Genomic DNA, 17578 nt, shown 5'->3' with positions numbered 1-17578 from the left:
GTTTCTTTCATATTGTTGGTGTCCTATAGGCCCGCGCTCGAGCCGCCACAGATGAGCACCCTATTTCCCCGTCATTTCTTTTCCTCCCCATGATTCCAGGGATCCCCAAGCCGGGGTCAACAGGGATTAAGGAAGACGTGGCACTTGGACCAGGACATCATCATCCTTCTGCATTCGATGTGTCGTGCTTTACGTACAAGCTCTGGTGATGTTCCTGGTTGTTTCTAGACAATGTCGATCATCCGAGGTCCCCATGAAAATAGTACGGAGGCTGGAAACTGTCATGAAAGATGTCACCAAAGACCCCACACACATGAAAGATTCGTTAGCACATCTACATGTACGCTACTTGCCTTTCTCGAGCTCGGAGATGCATACAGATAAAACAGACAGATGCACTTTGCTTTTTTCCGTGCTCTGCTTCTGTGTTGTACATGCATCTAACGGTCCATTCCGGGTCCGGGCCGGCACAGAAGCATCAGCTCAGTGATGCAGGGCCTGGCCTGGTCTTTTTCTTCCTGGCCTGCAGTCCAAGTTGCATTTGGATGGGGGCGTACAGCGCATGTACGTACTTCATACCAAGCAAAGAAGGTTTCTATACTGTTTCTGAAAATGGAAGCCAGGTATGGTACACAAAACATGCGTCTCGCATGTATGGGCCACGACAGCCAACCACACAAGCTAAGTAACTAACAACTTGGCAAGCAAAGCATAGCCTCAAGGATTTTTAGTCTAGCCTCTCTAGCCTCTTTATCGTTTACACGGCTAAGCTAAGCGGAGCCAGAGTCTCCACGGACTTTGTTACCTAACTACGGAGTACTAGGTAACCTTTGTCTTCGACTATGGAGTACTGACCGACGGCTTCACAACCAAGTCCTGTTAACCCTAAGTCCCTAACTAACAACTAGTCTATCGGTAGTCGAGTGGGAGAAGCCTCTAATTCGATAAAGACCCATTTACGTAAACTCGATTCTCCCATTACTCGTTTCCCGAACCGTCGGATTTTCTTAGCTTGGTCCGGTACTCGGAGAGGGAAGAGGTAGTGTCGATCAGGTACGGCTAGAATATGCAAGATTTTGACTTTGTCTCCCTCGACGCTACGTATGTAACAGTTCGAGCCATGATTGACCAGACAAGCTTGCGGACAGCGTGGGAAAAACTCTGTTTCGGAACCGCTACTGCACACAGAGTAGAGCTTCGGTTGTGCAGCGTTGTAATAGGACGGTTATGGGATTTCGAATATCAAAGTTGATAAGTATCAAAACAGTATCTCAACAAAACCCAAACGCCATCGTTCATGGCACAAGCTTGGCACTATCATCTACTGTCATCGTTCCGCTTTTTCCGTTACCCCAGTTTAACAAGTACCAAAAAGGGGAATAATAATCATACAAATCCCATCGCCTAACAATGGTCATCGCCTCTTCACACGTGTGTGTACAGGTCTTGTTGTGTTTTTTGAATGATGCTCTACGCCATATCCAAATACCCTGATGCCAACGATGGCCCAAATGAGATATCATCACCTCCCGGTGCGATGCCCTCATGTGCTGTGGCAAGATCTGCCAGGTGTTGAAGGCCTTGGCTCGCTGCCGCCTCCACTGATGATGTTGGACGCAAGAATTCCGAGAGTTTGTCGCGAACACCATTCCACATTTCGTTTGGCTTTTCCACAATGTCCTTGATCAGCTGTGTGGCTTCTTCTCGCGACTTGTCGATCTTGACAAGCTTCGCCAGAGACATCGTGATAAGAGACACAAAGTGATTGACGAGTGGACTGCGTAGGTGCTCGTTTGCAAAGAGAAGGTTGATCACTTCCTTGGTAGGCCATAACGTTTCGGTCGGCGTAGCGCCTGGTGTCAAAAGCACAACCATGAGCTTACAGTGCCAGTATGCTAGATGCACAACGGGATGCGACGTAGCCAAGATATGCGCAGGAAGATCTTCTCGGTAGTTCTCAACATAATCTGCGAGTATGCGTGCCACTATCTCCTCGGTTGTGGACATTCCGAGCTGCAATGTGAAGATAGCTTGCCACAGACAGTTGAGCAGCTTTGAAAGTCCTAGAGTCTCGGTCAGCGATCCACAATTACCTATAATGAACCAGTTATCACTTACGAGCAAGGTAAAAGCACACATCTCCCAGGATCTTCTCCAGGCCAGGAGGAGCAACTGTACTATTGTTGGGTATCATTGGTGGTTTTCCTTTGCCGACAGCATGCCAGCGGTCCATCAGGATCAATGACCACCATATCCGCACTGATAGCTGGTCATCTGAGTCCGAGTCGGACTCCAAAACCAACTCGACGGGAGTGTATCGCCAAAGATTAATCGAGTTGGCCAATCCAACTGCACGAGAAAGCAAGTACGGCAAAGTTGGTGAAGAACGCCAGTCTGCGTCGATAATAAGCAGCAATAGCGTCTGGGCATGCACAATATAGGTGGCTTGTGTGGCATGGGTTTCATCGCTCTCGCGTTCCATAAGTAGCAAGCTAGCGAGCTTTGTGTCACCGCCGGATCCTACGACAGCGGGAAGAGCATTGGCAAATGCATTCTGGACCGATGTTGGGCACTGCGCGAGTAGCGCCTGCATTCGATTCTTTGTGCTTGGCAATATCGGATACACAGGGCCAACAGTTGACAAATAACTGAATAACGACATGTTAGTTGCGGAAAAGGGTTTCGGTGACGGATCACTAACCTCTGTAGCATGCTTTCGTCGATGTCAACGGTCTCATGAGCATCTGACATTGACACGTCCATAGCAGCCACGGGAGGTTTAGAGGGCGTACTGTCTGGCCTAATGGGTGTACCTTGGGGTGCCAACGAGTTGTTGTTGTTGTAAGCTGAATATGCTTCAGAAGTCCCTGGCGAGGCCTGCATCCTGTGGTCCGAGCCCCATGGCATTTGTCGCGAGGGTGTAACAAAATCGTTTGTCGAGATACTGGAAAAGGGTCGTTTTCGAGCAGCATCCTCGCCTTGGCTTTGCCGAGGTCGATCTGTGGAAAAGAGTCTGTCGATGTCGTCTTGGCTCAGGCCTCCATCGGACTCGAGCTTGTTTTCGATGCTATGGATGCGATCTGCAAGTTCTTTGATATATCTGTTGAGGCTGTCAGTTGTTGCCTTTCAGTGCGTAATTGCTTGCAGGTATCAAAACCATACCCTTTACTTGGACCCCTTTTCTGCGGTACGCGGCTGAATAGGCATCTAATGGATGATCTAGCACAACTGGAACAGGGAGCGTCCCCAGTATCTGACTGGGCGTCACACTTAATCTTCTTCCTCCGACACTCGTCGCAAGCCCTTGACACCTTTGATCGTTTTCTGGGTGGGATGCTGTTGTCGATAGGGTACTGGGGGCCCATTGGTGGCCCAACAGAAACAGACATGGCGTGCGATACCATTTGGTCGCTCGTCGGAGTATCGTGAACATAGGACGGTGTCTGCTGCTGCTCGGGGTCAGGGTGAGGCATGATGCTTCGCAGGTTAGGGTCCTCGACGTTCATGTTGGGGTCTGTGGCTGACATCATGGGCGCTCCAGCTAGACCTTGGCCTAACTGGGCTGCCAGCTGAAGCTCTTCCAGGTTGGCAGGACGGGGAACGTGCTGCTGAGGGGTTTCCGGTTCTGGAGGTTGCAGGTCATTCTGATTGTGCTCTGGAGCTTGCACGTGTTGTACTTGTTCCGGCGCATGATGGTCTGGCTGTTCATGATGAGGCTCGTGATGGGACTCATGATGCTCATGATGCTCGTGCTCTTGGTGGTCTTGAGGGACGTCTCGGCTACTAGTGTTGTAAAAAGGGCCAGCTTCCATTGCCTCAGTGCCGGGCGAGGGATATGAGATATTGGCATCCTCTGCCTCGTTTTCTAGCTTTGTACTCATGGCTACAGCTGGCTTGACATGCAGATGGTACAGTCGGTTGGCACTCGGGGTATTTTACGGGCGAGGACGATCGTCAATCAACACAATATGTGGAGATGAGTATTGATAGGCGTAATGCTTCAATTGTTGCAATAATGAGGCGCGATATGACGGCGTTCCACCAAATTAAGCCCTGCGCGACGCGCGACGATATCACTGGACGAAGCCATTGTTAGCAATAGTTCGACGCGATGTTGACCAAGTGCACACGATCGCGAACCAAGCGGGGGATGTCACGGAAAGTGATTTTGCAGGCAGACGCGACGACATGATTGTGTTCGTGCTGTTGATTAGGAAAGCTATATCTTGGTCATGGCGACTTACACGACTCTTGTTCTGGGATCTCGGAGCTGGATAAATGCGATACGACGGCGACGCCTCGACGGAAGAGGAAGAACTCGGCCCCGATGACTTGGATGGGCTGCCCTTGTGTGGGTGTTTTTGACAAGATCACGGAGAAGGAAGAATTTTTCGGAGTCTGGCGGGAAATGCTCGGCCTCAATTTGTGCTCGCTTAGTAAGCTACCCTAGAGCTCGGTGTCATCCATAGACTGACAACCACCATGTAATTAATCGTTGAGGCAGTCATGATCATTCTATCAGCTTCATAGAGCATAAAGATAATTTCAGGGTCCCATGATGTATGAAAGTCAAGTCTCTCTCAGCCGCTTCAATTTATCAGCTCGTGAATATCCATTCCATCCCATACCAATACAAGCCATCGTGTTCTGGACAGTTGAATCAGATGGGAAATACAGATATACGAAGTTGCAGTCTTGTTGTTCTGAAGAGCAACTCAATCATAAGAACCACCTTCAGGAATACGAACCCCCCAGAAACGATATGTGGAAGCCCCATGACTTTCCTAGGATACATAGGTTTACGAACCCTGGGTTCCTTAAACTATACGTACACCGAGGGACTTAACAAGCCACGATCGAAGTTAAAGGAAGCTGGAATACTAAACAGCGCGAAAGGGGTGGAATAAAGCCCGTGCCATGTCCCTGAATGCATCCTACTGGGGAATAGTGAAGAATCATACCTGTATTATACAAAGTCTCCCCCAAGCTTAGGCCCCCTCGAGATGTTTCCTAAAACTTGAAGTCGTGTAGGCAGGCAACCATGCAAAGACCAGTCAGAGGGCACAACTATATAGGATTGAAGCGAACCCAGTACCCAAAAACACGATGTGAGGTGAGAGTCTTTGACACCTGAAGACCAGGGGCTAGTAAACAACAACCTGCCTATCTCTCGTTAGCGCACCTGGAAACGTTTCCGCATATGTTGTGTAGCCGCAAGATCTTCATTAAGGGACGACCTGAAGATGGAAATAGCAGCGGGATGGTGTATTGTAGTTCGAGCTTAAAGCTTAAGTTAAATATTACTGTAGTTACGCGGTGGGAGTGGAGGTCACAACAGGTCACTTGTAAGTGACATTAGTGAAGAGGTAGTTGGGCTGCAGTAGCATTTTTGTTAATTCATCGTTAATGCTCAGAGCTTCCTGCTATGTAACAGGACTCGGTCTTTTAATGTTTCCGACGCTAGGTTTAACAGTCGATGTAACCAGACAGGATGGGGTATTGGCTGGCTTTAAGTGATATCTGTGATAGTGTCTTTGATGCCAACATGGAATGAGAGAAAGGGAATTATAATAAGTTGACAAGAAGAGCGCTGGATCAGCGCAAATTGAATTGCAGCCAGTGGTTATCTCAAAGGGCTCCCGCCATGAACTCATTGGGGGTTGAAAGGCTTTCTTGTCCAGTGGTCATTGCTTGGACAAAATCCACCTGTACAAGGTAAATTGGTAACCATGATCATCAAGGTTTCTAGACTGACCTGAAGAAGCGCCGGAATACCCCCCCTTAACTTGGGCCTGGGTCTCTGGGGAGGGATGTCTGAAAAACCTCAACTGTTAGGGTTACATGACCAAGGAAATGCTGGCACATAGACTGGAAGCCATATCTGATACAACCAAAGCTGCTAAGCTTTCGGATCTGCCCTCTGGTGTATCAGGATGCTAGCTACCTACAGGCCCTGTCGACACCACGGCTGGATGGCACGTTGAGACTTTTGATGTTGTCTCAATAACCCCTGGCAGCCACATTCTCGGCGTTGTTTTCCGCGGCGGAGGCTAGCGGGTAAGTCGATACCCTTGTGATCCCAGATGAGGTCCCCGCTTGATTGTAAATAAAAATCAAGGATCGCTCATCAGCGGTTGGTAAAACGCAGGAAGTTATGTATGTTTTCTTCTGTTGGTATTTGCTTTACTTCAGACGCAGCCGATGAGACAAGAAAAGCTATCTAATAACTCATAGATGAATCGTCACTCGAAGAAGGTTATATAATTAGTGGAGTGTCGGTGACGAAGTGATGGAACGAAACTGCTTGCTTTTTGCCTCGACAATTGATACATAAGCGACTGGCAAACAATCAGCCCACACTTTTTGCTTTTGCTTTTGCACTTTGGGGGTCTAAGGGGTCGAGGCAACCACAAGTCGAACATCGGCCTTTCACTTTGATGCAGCTGAATATAGTCTCCGAAACCCACTTACACGAGCAATTTGATACTTCGAATGAAATATCTCGGCTCAGTGACAAAAGTTGTCCCGAGTGAGAGGCCGGAGGCGTTCGAAACATGGAGACTTTTGAACAAGTGGAGCCCTGGGATAGGAGAGTGGGTGCATTCAGAAGAGTTCCGGGAACTCCTAGTGGGCCAAGGAGCGCTATAACAGCCCTGGAAGCAAAGTGTGGTTGCAGCCGGAGCGGCAGTCGTGGGATTAATGCTTGGGCTGATTGATTGGATTGGATGGACCAATTTCGTTGACGATTCCAGAATCTCTCGAGTCTTGTCCTGAAGGAGCGGCTCTTGTGCACCATTGGCCTTCGACTACCTCAGTAGTTAGAGCGAGTAAGGACATGAGGTTCTAGAGCCCTGCATCTCGTCTTTCTTGCTCGGGCTTTCTCTCGATTAGCTTCATCTTAATCAAGCCATGTCCCCTAGTTGCTCTATGCTTACCTACCTTAGGTTGTTAGGGATATTTGTTGAAACGACCTGACCCTACGCCGCGATAATTCTCCTTATACCCGCGCTGATGTTATGGATCCCTGAGTTAATTACCCTATTAACCTAGTTCCCTAGGGCGACAACTGGAGGTGCACGTACGTACTACGTAGTATGTACATACGTAGTATGGATTTTATCCTTGAACCTTGTCTCGCTCGCTCTGAGCAATGCATGCGCGCATGCATGCAAATGCAAATGCAGGGCAAGGCAAGCTTGTTAGTTGATTCGGCGATATGACAACCGCAAAAGTCCCTGCCATGGCCTGCTTTGACTTACCTCCTTTGCTTCTAAGGTTTCCTGCTAAGTTTATTTCGTAACCCGCGCGTTACCTTACCTCACCTTGTCTTACTGTCTACTGTAGCATCCACTCGCTCGCTCGCTTGTTCGTTCGCTTTCACTCTCTTTTCTCTTGTCTCAGGCAATTTTTGATCTCCGAGTATCCCGTCTCTCCCTTTTTTTGTTTTTGTTTTTGTTGAAACGCCCTTCTTTCCTTGAAATGGCATCATCGGCTGCCTGTCTCTTGCCGTAGGGTTTCGGGTTATTCTCTCTCTTTCTCTCTCTCCTGCTTCACTTTTCATTCTTAAGCAACAACACACTTTCGACTGGAGCTTACACAGCGGCATTACACTTTCAATGACGCAGACAATAAACCTTTCCCGTCGTCCCACAGCAACTGATCTCCCTTGTCACTTTTTAAGTTGGGTCGCACAATTGTCGACACCAACCTCACCCATCCCAACATGTTGCTAAGCATGGATGTCATGAAGGTGCGGGATTGGACCTATCTTGAGGACCCCCCTCAAGACATTGGCCCAGCTCGACATCTTCTTGAAGTTTACAGCAAGATTCCTTACAACGATTTAGATGGCCACATACGCCGCGTCGTAAGTACATGTCCCTGAACACTAGCACATGAGCTGATATGACCTTTTGCATTCAGCGAGAGAAGGCCTGGTGTATCTCCCAGTACCCTTGCGTTGGGCGATGGAAATTTCTCTACATCCCGGACCCCAAAGATCCTCGTTACCAACAAGCTCTTTTCCGCCTCAACGTCGCCGGCTCTAGAGATGTCCTTCTTGATCTGGGATGTGGGGTTGGTCAAGTAATTCGGCAGTTTCGTGCAGATGGAGTTGACGGCGCTCAACTCATTGGCACAGACCTGCAGTCCAAGTTCATCGATGTTGGCTACGATTTGTTCCAGGACAGGCACTCCCTCAACGCAACATTTGTTGCGGGCGACATGCTCGATCCCGCCGACAAGGAGATGGCCTTGTTGCGCGGCAAGATCACCATGGTTCATGCAGGCAGCTTCTTTCACCTCTTCAACTGGGTTCAACAACTTTACATTGGCAAGCGTGTCGTCGAATTCCTTAAGCCCGGCACCAAAAACGCGCTGATATATGGTCGCCAGGTCGGCACGAACCATCCAGGGCCGTCTTCGACTAGCACGCGATCTGCTTATTTACACGACCAATCGAGTTTCCAGCGACTATGGGACGAAGTCGGAGCCCTCACCAAGACACGATGGCAGGTACAGGTCGAACCTACTGGAGAGCCTGTCTCCAAAGTCCCTGGTTTCAGCAATCACGCATTCCCCGTCAATTTCACCGTCTACCAAGTTTCATGAGAAATTGCTCCAATGCGATTTGCATCATAACAGCTTAACCGGAATGAGCGGCGATCGCATTTCGACCCTGGTCCCGCCTCATTTCTCCTCTTATCCGGCGACTTCAACCCTATCGTGAAGCTGACATTCTCCCAAGCAGCTTTTCTACTTTGGGTTGGTCCGCATATCGACTCATACTAGCGTCTTCGCGTTTAGTATTCCCGGCTTGATCCACGACCAAGACCACGAAATGATGAGGTATCGAATATTTTGTACTCATTGGCTCGTCTGTACTTATTTAGACTCGGCGACTTTCAACAACCGAACCACGAAGGTGCCGCTGATCAAACCTATCTTGGAAGAGAAAGGGGTCGCCCAGCCTCTGACCGACCGGACTCGGCAGTCCCCCTGTTACAGGAACGTCTTTTGTGCTACAAGGATTCTCGATCTACGGATGCTCTCCCGTGATTCCTGGGACTCGAGGACAGCTTTTGCGTCATGATTTCGTGACACAAGCTGACGGCTTTATAATATGGAACCACAAACTCCAGTCAATGACTTACTCAGCAGCCAAACCACCTTGTGAAGGGGTTGGTCTGCTTAGGAGATCATTAGGCACGATTATTGATTAATGATACACGATGATACTTGGCGACTGGGCAATGCGCCGCGTTTTTATGCTCGGGCACTTGACTCATGCTAGTCCCTTTTTACGGCGTTCAGCGAATAGGTATAGAACAGGTTCAAGATAGAGGGGGCAAGATAGAATGCATATGGGAGCAATAGAATAATAAGTGAACAATGCCAATTGCTCTCAACAGCAACATTGGCCAGTCTAGATGGTTCGTGGTTTGTCTACGAGTTAAATATATCAACACCTGACCATCTGCCAACCTGTCAAGCAAGTGAATGCACTCTTTGCAGTTGCTCAAGGTAGGTAATCGAGTTTTGTAACATGGTGCGAGAAACTGGTTCAATTAGCAGCTGGGTTGAATGAGAGTTGGTTTTGCCCAGTTCGTATGGCCATCTCATTCAGCACCGTACAAGCATCACACCTCCCACAGGCAACTACCTACCTTATGCAGACATCCACTACCTCCTCAACTCAAGAAGATAGATCTTTGACTTTGCATGATATCCCGTGACAGAAAGATACATATGAAGCCCTCTTTCTCTCGAATTTGGAGTTTAACCGCGTCAACTTCGCGCGTCGGATGAACGCCGGCTAATGGGAGCTTGCTGCCCCTCCAAGCTTGGGAGCTGATATCCCACTTTCGTCACCGGCATTTACTTCTATCAAAGAATCCAATGTCTGAGGACTGAGTGGGCAAGCTTTGTTGACTGTTGTGTTTCGTACTGCCATTTTCGCTTCTTCGGTTCTGCCCAGTCCTCTCGGAGGCTGGCGCACTGGCTCGCGCTCTTCATATAAGCTATGCCCCTACAGATAATGCTCATATCCTTTCACAATGGACGGCGATTGGGCTGAGGTATGTTTCATGATGTCTTTGCCGCTATTTAGACTTTTCATGTATTTCAAGTATATAAAAAGGGTGCTTGTATTGTATAGCCCTGAGAGGCATCATATACAGTCGTGAATAGGTGTCAAGCTTATGCTAATCCAGTTCTTCTACAGGTCACAAGGATTCCGTTCCCGCCTCCGGGCGTGCACGCGATGCCCACTCCGGTTGCGACTATGACCTTCGACAACTCTCAGGAACTTCTTTGGACAGGCAACGAATATGTACGTCGAAAAGGGTGAGACGTAGAAGCTGAACTGGCGCTGATTGGTGTTTCAGGGTCGAGTTACTTCCTTCTATGGGACCGAACTGCAGCGGTATACCTCTTTCAAAGCCCATGCATCTTCTGATGGCCCGATTCGTCAAATACTCGTCAATGAGAAAGGAATTGTTTCCCTGGGTGCTAAAGATGTGCATATGGCTATTCGGAGAGGACTGCCTATATGGCATATTAGGTAGGAGGATTCAACTCCATAGTAGGTTGACTGATGCTTACCGTTGCCAGACATGACGATATGAAAGATTTGCGATGTATGAGCTTTACGTCTAAGGGAACGGCAGAGATTATTGCTGCAGGAATGCAAGACACGATGCTTGTCATTGACCTCATTAAGGGTGACGTTGTCAAACAAGTCAGGATCACTTTCTCAGTGATAAAGCTCTACTAACTTCCGATAGGTGCCTACCGAACATCAGTACACGATAATGAGACGCGGGCGATATATATGCGCCGCAACTCAGACCGGCTCCGTCAACTTACTAGATCCTGTCACTTTTGCTGTCGTCAAGTCTTGGAATGCACATTCTGCTTTGATCAATGACATGGACGCTCAGCATGACTTCATCGTAACTTGCGGATATTCCTTAAGACAGGGTCAGAATTACATGCTTGACCCCTTCCTCAACGTCTTTGATATAAAAAAGATGTCATCGATGCCTCCTATCCCTTTCCCAGCTGGCGCCGCCTACGTGCGCATGCACCCAAGGATGTTGACGACTAGCATCGTTGTCTCACAAAGCGGGCAAATGCATGTTGTTGACTTAATGAATCCCAACACAAGCGACGTACGGTTGGCTAATGTTACTTCCTACTTGAGCATGTTTGAGATTGCACCCTCTGGTGAGGCAATTGCCCTCACAGATGCTGATTGCTCTATCCACCTTTGGGGATCCCCAACAAAGCTCCATTTCGTGGACTTACCAACTCCGATCGAATTCGCATCTCCTGAAGAGCCCCTGCCCAATATTGATTGGGGTCCAGATACGTAAGTTGAGATAGTAAGTTGAACACTTGTTCCTTCACTGATCACCACAGGCCCCTGAACATGATCGGATTGCCGCATTATCGAGAAGCCCTGGCATCTGCCTGGCCAGACATCCCCTGCGATGTTGGAGCACCTCCTGTTAAGTTTGATCCACAGTTCCTGGCAGGGCTCAAGCCGACTGAGTTTGGGATGTACGGTCGCAATACTCGGGGTTTGCGAAGAAATCAGGCTGAGAACACTCGAAACGTGAACAAATCAGGAAGCTCTGGGCTCAAGGCTCCCAAATTCCTTAGCGAAAAAGCCCGCGAGCTTGCTACTAGTAACGCCGCTGCCTCTGATAAGAAGGCTGACGAGCTTATCAGCTCTCTTACTGATATGGGACTTGAAAGCAAGAAGTCTGACGTTCCAGTCATGTATAGAACTGTTGAGATCAAATACAGCAAATTTGGTGTGGACGACTTTGATTTCGGGTTGGTATTCTCCCATTCTCGTAATGCAACGTCACTGATCAGGAATAGTTTCTACAACAACACGCGATACTCTGGACTCGAGACTCATATCTCGAATTCATATGCTAACTCTCTTTTACAAATCATGCACTTCACCCCTGTCATTCGAAATCTTGCTCTTCAGCATGCTGCTACCTCTTGCGTGAGCGAGATATGCCTGCTGTGCGAGCTTGGATTCTTGTTTGATATGCTTCAAAAGGCCGAAGGCTCGATATGCCAGGCAACGAACTTACTGAAAACCCTAAGCAATCACCCTCAAGGTATGTCGAGTGACGCTGATCCCAATCATTACTAACTGGCCCAGCCGGTCCTCTTGGTCTGCTCGAGGAGGATCCTCATGGATCATCTCTTAACGTTATGCTCCAAGGACTCACTCGCTTTCTCCTGGATAAAATCGTGCATGATTATAGGACTATCAACCCATCGTCGACTGCAATGGACCAGGTTGGTTGATTGATTGAAGCTAGATGATATATACTGAATCGTCCAGGTACTGGCCACTTCCGCAACGACTTCAATCAGATGCATAAATTGTAGGAGCGAATATACTCGACCGGGATCGACATATGTCAATGACCTGCTTTATCCATCCCCTGTAAGTTCGATGCTGAATCTGTATGAGGAAAGCTTATTCACTGTGAAAAGGCCGGTAGCCGAAATGCCAAGATACCACGCATCAGCTTTTCCCAAGTTCTCAAAAATAGTGTTGAAAGAGAAACGACGTCCAAGGGATGGTGTAGTCGATGTCAGCGGTACCAGACCATAGCGACGAGAAAGAGCATTCACAGCATACCGGCTGTACTCATGCTAAACACCGCCATCACAAACCAGGATCAACGACTGCTTTGGTCAACGCCAGGTTGGCTTCCCGAGGAGATTGGAATCATTGTAGAGCAAGGGCAGTTCTTCTGTTACGAAGGCGAAGACCTGAAACTCCATCTCCAGAGGGGCATCCACAACATCACAGTGTATTCGCTGACAGGCATGGCCATCAACATTGAGAGTGGACAAACGCAAAAGTCACACCTAGTCTCGATGGTCAATGGTAAGCCTCTTGCGCCTCATTACCCCCCCCCTTCACCGCTGACCAAAAGGATAGTGGCACATGCAGAACCAGACGCCCCTGGGGAGTCTCGATGGCATCTTTTCAACGACTTCTTGGTGAGATCGGTCAGCACAGAGGAGGCACTCGCTTTCAACACATCTTGGAAGGTCCCTTCTGTAATTGCATACCAGATAAAAGATGAGAACAACAAGATCGATACTGAATGGAAGAACAACATCGATACTTCCATACTTTACCAAGACTTCAAGTATGTCCCAACCCGCTATGAACCTTATGTCGCTAACGTTTTTCAGTGCAAACGCCGATCCATCAACAAAGACCTATCAAGTGCTCAACCCTGAAACTGAGGCCCCTGGCCCCGATACCATTATTGCACTGGACACTGAGTTTGTTGCTGTGCGGCAACCTGAAATTGAAATGAACTCTGATGGTGAGCGGGAAACCATACGGCCGATAGTGTACGCACTTGCTCGTGCATCAGTTGTCCGCGGTCAGGGGGAAAACGAAGGGACACCCTTCATCGATGATTACATCAACATCAAGGAACCGATTGTCGACTATTTGACATCGTATTCGGGAATCACTGAACAAGACTTGGATCCTAGAGTTTCAAAACATAGTCTCCTGTCATTGAAGATGGCATATAAGAAGATGTGGATTCTTCTTAACCTCGGATGCAAGTTCCTTGGGCACGGACTAAAGCAAGACTTCCGAGTTATCAACATACACATTCCTAAATCGCAGGTCATCGACACGATCGACCTGTTCTTCCTCCAAACTCGGTTAAGGAGGCTATCGCTGGCTTTTCTGGCGTGGTATCTCTTGAAAGAAGATATCCAAATGGAGACCCACGATTCGATCGAAGATTCACGGACAGCACTCAAGTTGTATAAGAAGTATCTCGAGTTCCAGGATGCCGGAATCTTGGAGACCATGTTGCAAGATATTTATCGAGCTGGTCGAGAGGTTAACTTCAAGCCGCCTCGCAAGGACGGCCAGCATATCCCAAGGACGGACACGCCTCCCCCTTTGCCAATCGATGGCTCAACAGGGCCGGTAACACCTGTCAGAAGCAACAACATTTTGGCACAGACACCTGGATCTGCATTTGGAGGTGGCTCTAGCTGGACACCAGGAAAGGGATCACCATTACCATAGGAATCGGAAGGTGGAAATTCCAATCAGCAGGATCCAGAACGGAATGAAGAAGAAGAAGAAGAAGTAGAAGAAGTAGAAGAGGAAGAAGAAGTAGAAGAGGAAGAACAAGAAGAAGAGGAAGAACAAGAAGAAGACCTATTGATAGATTTGTAAGCTTGAAGAGGTGGACGAGCATTGGCGGGCATGGCAGCAGCAAAGTCACCATTAATGAGATGGAAATTTGATCAGCGTTCAAGCAAGAGCTAGATTTGACGTGGGAGAGTTGACGTTACGCATATAGTGGCTCTTAAACGCCCAGAAACCAAGTAGCATACTTGGACAAAATTACTATCATGATGATGAACCTCATTGTGATCTTGGTTAACTGGTGATCGACACTGGCATCAGAACTACCTAGATCTGAATACGCCGAGCTCTTGCTACTTTCCCAAGACAACTACAGACTTACCTTAATACCTAGGTTATCTAGGTACCTACCTACCCGGGTAATGGGGTCAGACAAGAAAGCTTAGGACCTCTGTCCTATGGAAGCGACGAAAACCCTCAGGCGAGGTTAGCATAGGTACCTCAGGTAAGTACCTAATTTAATAGGTACGGTGCTTACCTCAATTAGAGCAGCTACCGTTAATTTTGGCACTCTTAGTACTAAGGTAGGTAAGGTAGGTAAGGTAGGTAGCGTCAGACGTTCAAGGCAATCAACTTCCTTTATGCCAAACCTAAGGTACGAAAAGAGATCAACAGGAAAGGGAAAGAGTGTTCCCCGCTTCGTATCTTCTTCTCATTAGGAATCCAAGATGGTCAAATTCCCTTCTTCCACTCTCAGCCTCTTTAACCACCTCTAAGTCATCGTCCGGATGATTCTTCTTCACTCACCCTATCTCATGCTCTAATTTAGCAGCTTCAACTTATTCCATCACCTACCTACATGTATACTCACTCTCCACATGATTTGTCTGAAATATTCTAGACGGCAATCGTACAGTAAAATGGAGGGATACGATGACAACGACGCTCGATGCCTCCCTCGAATGCCAAGAATCTTCACCCCCCCTGACACTCAACCTGAAGTCGTTCTTTTCTCTGCGGCCGCTGACGATGAAAGTTCCACCAAAGGCAAGCCTCTTCATGAGCTCGCAACCTGCGACACTGAGACCGATGACACAACGTGTCACGACAAGGAAGAAGCAGAAGCAGGCCCAAGTAACGCACCTCACTCGACCCTTATGAGCCCTGGTGGTGGAAAAGCGGTGTTTTAGAAAAACGACGACGCTGAACACTATCCAAAGCCCTCAAGAGTGTTCACGATCAAGGACATACGATCATCTCAATCATCTCAACCCTCAAACGATTTTGTTTCTGCGAATGACTATGTTCCAGACGAGACTATTCAAAGACTCAAGGATATCGCCAACAGGCTTCACGCACTGAATAGAGACCCGAATGAGGACCAAATCAGCAGCTCAGGAGAGACTACGCCCACTGGACGTTCCTTGGAGGTGAATTCATTCAAGTCGTCAGCCCCAGACCAAGCACCACAACCCTTGACCCGAAGTCGCCTACGATCTATTCCTGATGCAAGACCCAATAACCTTGGAGCGGTCTATGACCGGCTACAAGACACCAATGATGGATCTCAGCTTGCTACACATGGCAGTGATACATCACGACCAGCTGACTTGGATACTAACTCCATCAACACTAATGCTCACGAAGCAGCTTCTGAGGATGAACACCGGGCTTATTACATCTTCGACCCACGATCGAATGGCTCAGCATACTACATGTATAGAGGCACCGAGGAAAATGAGGGATTCAAAATTGAGAGGGTATCTTTCCAATCCTCGGCACGGGAGCCAGGCGTGCGTGCCTACTACTATCTCGAAGCTTCAGACAAGGACCAGGGCGTACTGAGGCATGGAAGCCACGAAACGCTCTGGAGGGTAGATCCATCCCAAGTCCCCGCAGTGATTATTGATACCGAGAGCTCAGCTTCCCGTGAAGCAGAGGCAGAAGTAGGCGACCCATTGTATACCGGCGAAGAAGCTACCCAGAGTATCGCTAGAAAAGTGAGTGATCGCCTTCAAAAGATCAGGCACTTGAGAGAACATCTGCATGTCATAAATGGAAAGGGCCAGCAAGTCCCAGAGGCCAAGAGGCTTTACCTCATTGGTGATAAGGACATCCGAGATGTCGTCAGTATTGTGTTGGACGAAACACTCAAGAATGGTCATATCGAATTACCCAAGAGAACACCTACGACCACAGGGTCATCTGAAAGTCGACCGTTGCCGCGACTCGATGAGAACTCAAATGCTATCCTGGTCCCCTCTCCAATGGCGATCGACCCTGCGACTACCATTAATCTACCCAGCACATCTTACACAAACATCAACGCAGCTGACATGCAAGTCCATACCAAAACGCGTGGCGGGGCGTCAGAAGCAACGACAACTGTTGTGACACGCCGAAGTATTGCTGAGATTACTTGGTCTCGGGCATATCCAGCAAATTATGATTCAAGTACACGAACACATTGTCGAACCGTTTCGGACTGCTGCTCACCCACACATGGGGGCTCACGTTCGTGCCCAGATGATCGTCGACAGAGCTACCAGAGGCTGACGAAAGACGAGTCTGTCCTACGACATTATGCCACACCAAAAAGCACAGCTGAAATACTGGCCGACATCATGTGCAATAAGAGTTTTGAGCAACAGCTGAGAGTCAGCGACGGGACTGTCATCACGTCTTTCCCCAGACTCTTTTCCCGTGACTGCACCACTGACCTCACCTTGCAAACCGAGAGTGACCAGTCGAAAAAGCATACTCCGCCCACGCTTTACCAAGACGGTGTCGATGCCCACTGCGGTGTCGAGCAGTTGGCCGCATCGAGTTCTTCTGTAGAGCCCTCAAACACACACTCATACAACAACCCTTTGTTCGCTGCTAACCCATTCAGAGCGCACCCAACCAAACTGACAGCGGCAGGGAGACATCTACCAACTCCTCTTGCGGCGGAAAGAAAGCTAAGTGCCTCACTCGACGCAGATACACGACGACGACTGAGTGCCCATGTCGCCGGCATTGGGGAGGAGATGATCGATTCTCAAAATGGTTCACGGCAAAGTCTGATGGACAAAATCAAACAAGGAGGCCACAAGCTTTTCCACAAGAATCACTTTCGGAAGCCGACGGGAGGAGCTCCGATCAGAATAGCCGAGAATGATATATCGCCGGGCGGCTTCTTGCGCTCCAGGGACAGCATTGCCAGGGAACCCACCCCTGAACCACCCAAGCCTGATGATGAAGAGATATACGAAGCCATGGAGCGGAGCAAGCTCAACGTTCCACATCCCAGAGAGGGGGCATGCTCCGAGGACAATCAACCTCATGAATGCGTGGATGATTTGTCGTCTCGCGACATTTCACTCAAATAAGCAGCGACTAATGAGAAGTCAAGGGGGACGACAAGAC

General features: G+C 48.6%; 4 protein-coding genes across 4 annotated transcripts; 3 read left to right on the top strand and 1 right to left on the bottom strand.

Annotated features, from left to right (window-relative positions):
- Positions 1–1470: 1470 nt before the first annotated feature.
- On the bottom strand, positions 1471–3881 carry FMAN_08894 (uncharacterized protein; the record flags this gene model as incomplete). Its single annotated transcript, XM_041829673.1, has 5 exons — positions 1471–2063; positions 2119–2648; positions 2702–3100; positions 3163–3207; positions 3271–3881. 5 exons carry the CDS (start codon positions 3879–3881, stop codon positions 1471–1473), a joined length of 2178 nt encoding a protein of 725 aa, XP_041680413.1.
- Positions 3882–7735: 3854 nt separating this feature from the next.
- On the top strand, positions 7736–8610 carry FMAN_08893 (uncharacterized protein; the record flags this gene model as incomplete). Its single annotated transcript, XM_041829672.1, has 2 exons — positions 7736–7867; positions 7924–8610. The coding sequence occupies 2 exons, from the start codon at positions 7736–7738 to the stop codon at positions 8608–8610; spliced, it is 819 nt and encodes a 272-aa protein (XP_041680412.1).
- Positions 8611–10055: 1445 nt separating this feature from the next.
- On the top strand, positions 10056–14104 carry FMAN_08892 (uncharacterized protein; the record flags this gene model as incomplete). Its single annotated transcript, XM_041829671.1, has 12 exons — positions 10056–10076; positions 10223–10330; positions 10386–10561; positions 10612–10738; positions 10785–11371; positions 11422–11841; positions 11890–12140; positions 12185–12324; positions 12371–12475; positions 12526–12925; positions 12980–13193; positions 13240–14104. The coding sequence occupies 12 exons, from the start codon at positions 10056–10058 to the stop codon at positions 14102–14104; spliced, it is 3414 nt and encodes a 1137-aa protein (XP_041680411.1).
- Positions 14105–15090: 986 nt separating this feature from the next.
- FMAN_08891 (uncharacterized protein) lies at positions 15091–17541 on the top strand (the record flags this gene model as incomplete). The annotated part of the gene is made up of 2 exons (XM_041829670.1): positions 15091–15351; positions 15391–17541. The coding sequence occupies 2 exons, from the start codon at positions 15091–15093 to the stop codon at positions 17539–17541; spliced, it is 2412 nt and encodes an 803-aa protein (XP_041680410.1).
- Positions 17542–17578: the final 37 nt, after the last annotated feature.

This window comes from Fusarium mangiferae (genome assembly GCF_900044065.1).
Source record: "Fusarium mangiferae strain MRC7560 genome assembly, contig: FMAN_scaffold004, whole genome shotgun sequence".
In the NCBI taxonomy this organism is placed as follows: domain Eukaryota; kingdom Fungi; phylum Ascomycota; class Sordariomycetes; order Hypocreales; family Nectriaceae; genus Fusarium; species Fusarium mangiferae.
Note: the sequence above shows the minus strand (reverse complement) of the source record. Positions and strands in the feature narration are given on the sequence as shown.